This window comes from Juglans microcarpa x Juglans regia, chromosome 3D (assembly GCF_004785595.1).
Source record: "Juglans microcarpa x Juglans regia isolate MS1-56 chromosome 3D, Jm3101_v1.0, whole genome shotgun sequence".
Classification (NCBI taxonomy): Eukaryota; Viridiplantae; Streptophyta; class Magnoliopsida; order Fagales; family Juglandaceae; genus Juglans; species Juglans microcarpa x Juglans regia.
Window position 1 is genome coordinate 32065189 of NC_054598.1, and position 9876 is coordinate 32075064.

The 9876-nt window shown below is 33.6% G+C and overlaps 1 protein-coding gene across 4 annotated transcripts; it reads left to right on the forward strand.

The window, feature by feature from the left end:
* Positions 1-3599: 3599 nt before the first annotated feature.
* Positions 3600-8078, forward strand: LOC121256379. Of its 4 annotated transcripts, none has more exons than XM_041157158.1 (6): positions 3600-3680; positions 3728-3794; positions 4275-4410; positions 6888-6981; positions 7556-7636; positions 7728-8078. In XM_041157158.1, the coding sequence occupies exons 2-6, from the start codon at positions 3761-3763 to the stop codon at positions 7860-7862; spliced, it is 480 nt and encodes a 159-aa protein (XP_041013092.1). In that variant the 5' UTR covers positions 3600-3680; positions 3728-3760; the 3' UTR covers positions 7863-8078. The 4 variants fall into 4 exon arrangements, with proteins under 4 accessions (XP_041013092.1, XP_041013091.1, XP_041013089.1 ...); XM_041157157.1 differs by having other exon boundaries at positions 3604-3680; positions 7725-8078; XM_041157155.1 differs by lacking the exon at positions 3600-3680 and adding an exon at positions 4195-4212 and having other exon boundaries at positions 7725-8078.
* Positions 8079-9876: the final 1798 nt, after the last annotated feature.

Consider the following 9876-nt stretch of genomic DNA (forward strand, 5'->3'; position numbering starts at 1 on the left):
GCCTACATTCACGGCAGGAACAGCCTCAGAGATCATTCTTTATTGAGCAATCTTCAAAAGCCAATGTATCTTACACAAGATCAAGCTAATACTGAGCCAAATACAAGCTTCAATACAACTTTCATCTATCCCTCAGTAAACCCTAGCTTATCTCTCAGTTCTATACAGAGCTCTCGAAACGGCAGAAACCAAAATGCTTAAATGTAAATCACTCGTAACCCTAACACGACTAAAATGCATGTATATACATGCACAAAGGATTGCGGCACGTGTCTTTGATCCAGCGGCTCTTATTCACTAAAACAGATAAGCCAAAGGTTGCTCACGTGTGTAGCACATGTCCTCTCCACTGCATATCAAATAAGTGCCGCTGCTTATCACCAAGTATCCTGCCTTTTAGTATGCTGCATATACAATTGTTAGAGTAACATATAGAGAGATGGTAAAATAATTGACACAATAATCACAAAAACAATTTCTCATCTTTTTCTAGGCTGCCCCTACTCAAGAATTCTTTGGAGGTATTACTGAATTTTCTCCTATGAGTAACCCAAATGGAGGTGAAGCTCTTGCAGCTTTCATAGGTATTAAATTGACAGCAGAAAAGAATTGGCCTAATATTTTCATTGAAGGTGACTCACAGGTGGTAATCACAGCTCTTAATAATCCCCATCATCAAATCTCAGACTGGACCATTGAAGGATTGATAAGGGACACGAAAGTTATGCTCAACATATTTGTTAAGTGGGAAGAAGTCAAAATACACTGGACCCAGAACTGGTGCGCGCATACATTGGCGCAATGGGCATCTTCAAATAATTTTTTTGGAGATATACCCATCATCAAAATTCCAGATTGCATGTTAGAATTTCACAGTGGCAAGGACCCACCCTAATTTGTAAATGACTGTATTTCCTTTATGTTAGTCTTAAGTTTATGCTCTCTTATCCCTGTAATGTACTACTTTTTTAATGCAAGGTTTCATAGTTTTAGAAGGAAAAAAAAAAAAAAAAAGCTTTTCGTGAAGAAGAAAAAGGCTGAGACAAGAGGGCAACAGGGGCCCGTACCCCACTACCCTACCCTCGCCCCGCATGTAGAAGGACCAGCGAGGGTGGATTTGGGTGGTGTGGGGAAGAACTTGAAGAGATGCATGGAAAGAATGGTGGCGGAGGGTGGTGCAGGAAAGAAGATGAGGAAACAAGATGGAGGAGATGTGCCTCCCTCCATCTGAATTGCTTGGAAGATTTGATGATATGAGATAAGATGAAAATTTTAGAAATAGTAATAAGATGATTTGTGAACAGTAGTGAGATTATTTGAATTAAGTATTTAAGTATTTATTGAATTTTGGGAAATGAGAGAAAAAAATTAAATAAAAAATATTATAAAGTTAAAATGTTATTAGAATATAATTTTTTAATATAATTTTTAGTTTGAAATTTGAAAAAGTTGAATTGTTTTTTATTTGAAAGTTTGGAAAATTTTTAATGATTAGTTTGAAAATGTTTATATTTAAATGATCTTTAAAAAAGAAATAAAATGAAGTGAGATAAAAATTATTTCCTAACATCCATTCAACATTGCATGATTCTTTTTGCATACATAAGACATAGTTTTTACAATAATTAATGTTATTATATTTTTGCTGTTGTTATTGTTGTCCTTGTTGTCTTGGAAAGGAAGTTTAACCTAACACCAATAATTGGCGGAAAATCCAAAGCCATACGTACCCTTCGGAAATCTCTATATACCATGTATATCCCGCTAGCGTTGAGTGAATGGAAAGAGCAAAGCTGCAAACTTTAATGCTAATGCTAGGAAAGAGTCGTGCCTGAGTAAGTATGAAATCATTTATAGGATCTGGTAACAATAGATGCTACGAGATTTATATTTTGTATTATTTTTTTTTTCTGAATTATGTACTCTAAAATTTAGATAGAAATTATAATAAATTTCCATTCAAATTATGAATATCTATGCATTATGTAATTATATTACAAAGGTAAAATGTAAAGTGAGCAAGGCTCGAAGAATCAAAATTAGATTTCGAAATTGAAAAATAAGTAATTCGATAGATAAGAAAAATCAACAAATTGAATAGCGCGATTCATGATTTTTTAAATCGGTTATTCTAATATGAATAACAAATATTAAAAAATATATAATGCAATCAAAGCATTTAAAAACCATGTATAAGGAGCTTAAAATATAAACTTATTGACTAGTTTCAATAATAATATGATAAGAATCTATATAATTTAAATAAACATGTAATTTATGTATTTAATCTCAATTGATCTCATATATTCTCGTCTATGAAAAATATAATCACCATTAAATTATAAGCACATAATAATGATAGTCTTTCGTGCATGGTCACAAATAGAATACAAAATACCAATTCCTATCCTAATATTTTTGTTCAATTAAATAAAGTAAAGAACTCTATGTGTAAGAGGATTTTTCCCGCTTCACAAGCCCACTAGGCCTCAGCCTGATACCCGACCCTAGGGTCTAAGCTTACCCATGAAGTAAGACACCTACAAGAAAAAGTAAATATGTGGCTGATGGGACGGACATGCCTGACATATCTCAGCCACACTCTGATCATGGGAACTTGTGCAGAGCAGAACGGAAAAGACAGGAAACCCTTGATCCTCTGATATGAGAATATCGACGGACCACCGAAGATAAAGCAAATTAGAGAACCATACTGCATTAATGACACCACTATCCGAACTACATGCTGTATTAATGACGCCGTCGTAGAGTCACGCCGCATTAAAAGATTTTGACAAAAAGAACATTACGAAGGACACAAACTCCATAGGGGCAGACACGATCTGTTTCCCTCCTAAACTCTTAATATAAGTAGCAATTTCTAAGTATGAGAAACTCTCTGTAATCTCTAAACTTTCTTACTTATTTATAGACTTTCAAGAGACTTTACTGATTTTGACATCGGAGATTCTCCAGCCCCAAAGCCACTATCTTTTAGTTGCATTATTCTCTATTTTCGTAGACCCAATTATGAAGACTAACTACTAGAACCTGGTTCAAAGGCGTACGAAACACAACGTTAACACTATCATTAATCTTTCAATTTTTATACCATTCTTATTGAAGATAAGGATAAAAAAGTTAACATATGCTTAATTCTATTATATTATACAATAAACAAACTCATTCATCGAACATAATTAAAAAAAAAAAAAAAAACAAAGTTATGAATCAGTTGGTTTCGGTTGGAATTGATTTGAAATGGGCTACAATTGATGAATCAAAACTCCCAACTCATTTAACTGGAATCAGCTCAATCGATCTATATCGAACTATTTTTGTTGAAACTTGACTCAGAGAGATTTAAAACAAAGCTAGTACATGTTTGAAAAAAAGTAAAACTTATGTTACCATTGAATTATCGCAAGTTTAACACATAAATGTGATAAAAAGGGGTTTAGAACTTTCTTTTTATATCAAAAGACAAACTTTAGATAGTACCGAGGTAATTTTTAGACAGTTCCCTCTCTTTGTAATAAATAAATAAATAAATAAATGAATGGAATGTGCTTTGCTGTAATTTCAATTTCAATTGCTTACCTGAAACAATAAGTAGGGGTATTTGTTGGAACAAACTTGATCAATTCCAATAAATCGAATTATCGAATACACAGAATACTCTCTCTCTCTCTCTCTCAGAGTCTCTCCCAGTTTCATTTCGCGCTCGCTCTCTCTCTCTCGCTAGATCTCACGCTTTCTTATGGCGACCTGCTTTGCTCCTTTGTCTATCTCAGGTAAATTTTCCAGGGTTCCATTTTCCATTTGACAAATAACTGTTTGAGTTGCGGAGAAAGCCAGGGAAAGAAGAAGGAATTATATGAAAACGAATAAAAAAAGAATTCGACTTCACTTCGGCAGAACTTACATTTTCGTTTTTTTTTTTTGGTTAAATTCCTTTAGTCCCAAAATATTTGATTCCAACATTCAATTCCTCTGATGAGATTCCTTCTTTAAAAAAAAAATGTGATAAACTTATACAGAACACATAAACTAAAAGCTTTTTATACTGTGAATTTCAGAGTTGTTTAATGCAATCTTAAAGAATAAGGTTTTTTCTTTTTGAATTCTCAATTATGGGTTACTCAGATTGAACCTAAATAAAATGTTGTTCTTTTTGTGCTGGTTTTCTAAGAGCTTCGAGATTGTTTCGTGGTGGGTTTAATTGTTTAATTTTAGATGAGAATTTTGCAAATAATGGCTTTTCTTTCTTATAGGCGGATCTCAACTCAATGCGCGTGAGCTTTGGTCCACAAAACCCAATGCATTTCGGAAAACCCCGAAACTGATAATAAAAAAGAAATCGAACCAAGCGGGAAGTAATGGAAGGCTATCTGTTCGTGCTGAGTACCGGTATATCATTTCTGGACTTCAATCTATGTGAAATTTTATGTCTGTATATTTATATTGCATATGAATACGGACCGGGTTACAAAAAATCTTTATTTTCTTTGCTTTTTGTTGGCTTTCTGTGTGAGTTGATGCAAACTTTGCCAGCCAGTTGTAGTGAAGTTATATCCATAATTTTACTTATCTAAAAGTTATGTGCTCATAAGGGTATCCACTGTGGTTTGGTCAATCTAGGATATTTGAGAGCTTAGTAGCATTCAAGAGAGCTAAGGTTGATGTAGGAAGACATAAAGTCAATGAATCAAATCTTTTTGCAAATATTCAACTAGAAAAAAGGAGCACGCTTAAAGCACATTGCACCAAGGCCGAAGCACTTCACATACCAAAAGCGAAGTGCATATGCAAAAGTGCACTTTAAGCGAGCTTTTTGGGTGAGCGTAAAGCGCAGAAAATCATGCTATTGTAGTTTCTTTTGGGGAAATTTATATATAAATCAGTGTAAGACCCAAAAATAAAGTACTCAAATAATCTTAAGTAGCTTAGTTGATATTGAAGATCATTTACGTGCCATGGCACCAATGTTGTCATGTGTAATGTATATGTTTTGAACCTAATATAATAATCCAAGTTGGCTTTCTAGATGGATTAATTTTTTGTTGCTTATGTTAGAATAGAAGTCAATATCTACAATTCTTGAACTATTTTGCTCATGGCCTTCTTGGTATATTTTGATTGAATTTATTATGTCTATCAATATCATAGATATGTATAGTTATTAAAGCACAAGAGATTTATTTAAAATGTATTGTTTAAATTATATGTAATTAGCTTATTACTTGATTTATATGGTGCATGATACAGTAATAAATTGAGTTAATAGGCTAAATATATTACCCATTTTCCTTTTAAAGCTTTTTTTAATGTATTTTATTGGTTTTTTGTTACTTTACATCATATTTAAAAATGTGCTCTTTAGTTATTTAGGCATGAGCTTGCACTTTGCGCCTAGGCTCTAGATGACATTTGCGCTTAAGTGGCCTTGTGTTTTCACCAAACCGGTAGGTTGTAGTGTAATGTTCTTTTAGCAATTATGCTTAGGAAAGAAAGTCAAAACAATGATTTAATACTGCTTGACATCCTTTTTTTTTTTTTGGATGAGTAATACCGCTTGACATCCTTGATTGAGTAAAGTAATATATACAAAGAAAATATCTCATAAAAAAACTCTTCTTCAAAAATTCTATTGGAATTTTTTTATGAAATCAAGATAGTTACCTTTCAGAAAAGACTTAATATATTTGGGATCTTATATATTAAAAAAAAAGATTTTTGGGATTTGATTCTACACTGCTGCTCAATACCTAGGTGATCGACTCTATTACACGAGTTGATTCCTAAATAGTTTCTTATATCGTGACGCAAGTAAACTGTTGTTATTATGTAGGCTAAAACCTCACTGATTTTTGCCATGCTTATTCTATTGGTTAGATCCTTTCTTTATCCATAGACAAAAAAACTCTAGGCTTGCGTTTTTTTTTTTTTTTTTTTCATATTTCAACTTCTATGAAGTTTATTTCCCATATTTTGCTACAGCTAATAAAAACATGATAGATATGATTTGTAGAAAGCAGCTTCTAGTATTTATAATTTATTACCAGATTTGCACTTTCCTTCTTTCTTTTTTCTTCTTTTCTATAGTCACATGTAATGACAAATAATGTCTGTACTATTTGAAGCTTGGGGTAAGAAAAGGTTTTGTTCTAGTGTCCTAAGATGATATTCTAAAGCTTTCGTACATTCCCACTCCATGTGTTGATAAGTCCTATCTCACAGGGAAGGTGCGAATTACTCAGAAGTGGTGTTAATGCCCCCTTTAAATGCGCTTTATGAACTACTTCAATTGGCGGGAAGCTGTTGGATAGTTGTATTTAAGACATAGTTTCGAAATTTGGAAAGCATCAATGATTTTTATTATGCTTCTGCTTGCGGTCGACTACTTTACCTTGCTTAATGGCTTTTGCTTATCAAGAAAAAGCAAGCAAGAAAGAAACTCTGGAATTGTCTGTTTCAGTCGGTTTTAATTATCTTTTATTTTTTTCACTATAATCACTGCACATTCATGTACAAGCAAGAAATCCTTGTTTGTGATAGATTTATTGAGTTCTATGGATTCACTCTTATTAAATGCGAATCAAAATATTAAAGGTCAGTTGACGAATGTGTTTTAGGTGTTAAGGTGGATTTGAAAACTTAATTAAAAGGAAAAAAAAAAAATCATAAAACGAGAGGCTATATAGAGTTTGGGACTTGCTAATTTGATAATTTTACTGATACTATCACTGAAAAAAAATATTTTACTGAGTATCAGGAGCCTAAATGGTCAGACCCTGGTATCTAGGTGGTTTATTTTAATCATTTGACGGTGCTAATGGTACTGTAAATTTATCAGTCTTTTCTTTTGTTGTCTCAAATATATGCAGTGATGGTAGCGGAAGTGGTGCGGGTGATTTTGTTGCTGGTTTTCTTCTAGGTGGTGCTGTATTTGGAACTCTAGCTTATATTTTCGCTCCTCAGGTGAATGGATATCCTACCTTTAGTTTTAACAACCAGAATTCATGAAATATTTCTATTGATGAATATCAAGCGCATGCAATATTTATCTCATTATGTACCAATCGAAACAAATATTTATCTCGTTATGAATTACCATGCAAACTACAGGTACCAACTCGTATATAGACAAAACTATGCTACTTCTAATTTTAACTTTATCCCATGGAAAGTTTGTTTGCCTTCATTTTACAAGTTTGATTATTTTTCCTGCACCTCATCAAAGTGGTCCCAGATCTACATGAATGAAAAGGTTGTACAAGTGGTAGTTTCCTTCTCTTTAATGCCAATGAGTACATGCAGCCCTTTTAATCCCTGTAATTATGTCTCATAATTATCCATTATTGAAAATCTATCTCAAGTTCTAAAGCAAAATGGATAATCTGTGTATCATCCGTTATGATTCTTGGGGAGGCAATTGGAATGAATATGTTGTCCTTTGGGCTTTAAAATATGTTTGATGGTCTGTTTCATTCTTTTGGGTTTTGGTTTATGTTTTAAATTTGGGTCTAATCCTGGTTTGCTCTGTTTTATGCAGATAAGAAGATCCTTGCTGAATGAAGATGAATATGGGTTCCAAAAGGCCAGGAGACCGTATTATTATGACAAAGGTTTGGAGGTAATTACTTTTTAATGACCCCGTATGCATTGTTTCCGGCTAATTGAATAGATTTAATACTCCATTTTGTTTGTTTCCTGGAAACCAGAAGACGCGGCAGACCTTGAATGCAAAGATAAGCCAACTCAATTCAGCCATTGATAATGTATCTTCACGTTTAAGGGGTAACAATAATGTCCCTTCGGTGCCAGTTGAAACTGATCCTGAAGTGGAAGCTACCGTGTGAGATTTGTTTCCATTTACCAAATTATGGTCTTTGAATCAAAGGTACTTGGATAATAGATTTTAAATCTCAACTATCGCATATATGTTCGGAGTTAGATATCTAAGTTTTTTGGGTTCTTCCCCCTTTTTTTGAATGGAGGTTGTTTGTGGACTTTTAATATCTAAATTTTGTTCTTACGAACAAAAAAAAAATCTAAATTGTTCTTTTTGGGTTAAATTAGAGGATGGTGATGAAAATAGTGTGCAATTAGATGCTTTCTCACTTAAACCTCAAGATGTTTTTGGATGATAGTCTCGTATCGTCTCTGTTGCATGGCATAGGTTTGTTTTGGAAGTTTGCTGTTGCCTTTGGCTAACTTCTCGAATTGAAATAGTGATCCCGGCCATCTATTGTATCTATGGAGCCTGCATTTAATTATATGTATGGGGTTCTGAAGCTTGAACCTTTAGTACTGCTGTCCAAAATAAAACGCGTGCATGAGTTTGAAATTACAATTTTTTAGTAATTGTAATCCAGAAGTTTGTACATATATCATTAGAAATTAGTGTTTATATGAATAATTTTAATAACAGAAAAACGCTGGATGCAAGCGGCCAGATCACAACTGGCGTGCAAATGCTGACATGGTGGGCCATGTCATTTAATAAAACGACTGTGTTTCATCTGCGTTTTTCTGAGGAGAAAAACAGTGTTTCGTGAAATCTTTCTCCATTTCGTTTTCGTAAACCTAAGGCCTCCTACTCCATTAGTAACCCTAAGACCTTCTCTATTTCGCAATCAGTTCTAATATTATACACTGCAACTTCACACTATTTTATCATTCAAAAAAAGAAGATAAAGCATGATAAAGGCAACTTTTCATAAACCACTGCATGCCATCTAAAAAAGTATAGGAAGTTTTGATGAATTAGTAGATTCTTTGGTCAATCAGAGAAGGGGAAAAGCACCTTGTAATAAGAAGATTTAGATGAAAAAAATGAAGTTGCATGAACAAATGAGAAGTGTGCAAGGGAAACGGAGAAATATGTTAATTACAGAGAAATCAACAAGCAACAACATAAACAGGTTTGGGAAAAATCGTGAAAATGGGTTTGAGAGAAATCTGTTAATCATGAAATCCAGCGTTTTTCTTCTTTTCCAGATGAAATCTAAGAAATGGGTTTGTTTTTCTTGGTGGAGAGATGTTTTTCGGAGGCATTTCATCGAAAGGTCAGTTTTTCTATGTTCTAACGTCGGCTGATTTCGAATGGTATGCTTCTCTCGCCTTTCTCTTTTTGATTTTTGATTTTTTGATTTTTTTTCCTTACATAAGCTTTGCCACATCCCCCGGTTACATGCTGCTTGTGCAGTGGCACTTGTTAGTAGCATAATTGCTTTGCGACAGAGATATACCTTAGGAATAGGGCATTCCATGTTTGATGTTTTAAACAAGAACCAATTGGAAATGGGCTGCGAGTTTCTCAGCTGGCGGTGGGTGTATGACATACATACAAGTTACAATTTTCTTTTTCATTTTTTCTTCCTGAGTAGACATTTAATTTTTAACCGAGTAATGTTGGATACAAATATGCAATATGGGCTGCCACATCATGTGGCTAGAAAGACTGGATTGGACGATAGGAGGGGAGAGTCGGAGACCCTCTCCTATATACCCTTTTATTTTTATTTATTTTTATCTTTTGTTTTAATTAAATTTGTTGTCATGTTATTAAGACTTGTACCAAGAAGATGCAGAGCATCGAATTGTATTACTGAACTTAACTTTACAAGAAGTAGAAATGTTGCTTTATATACCAGCCTACAGGCGGGAAAAAATAAAGTTTAAAAAATCTAACTAAACTAACAGAAGTGAAACTTGAACTAAAGTAAAGTGAAGTAAAAAACTAAACTGAAGCAAAGCTATCTCTAATATCCCTCCTTCAAGCTTGAGCATGTATATTAATAATGCCCAGCTTGGATATTAAGAGAATAGAGGAAAGCCTAGTGGTTTAGTAAAGTAGTCAGCTAATTGATG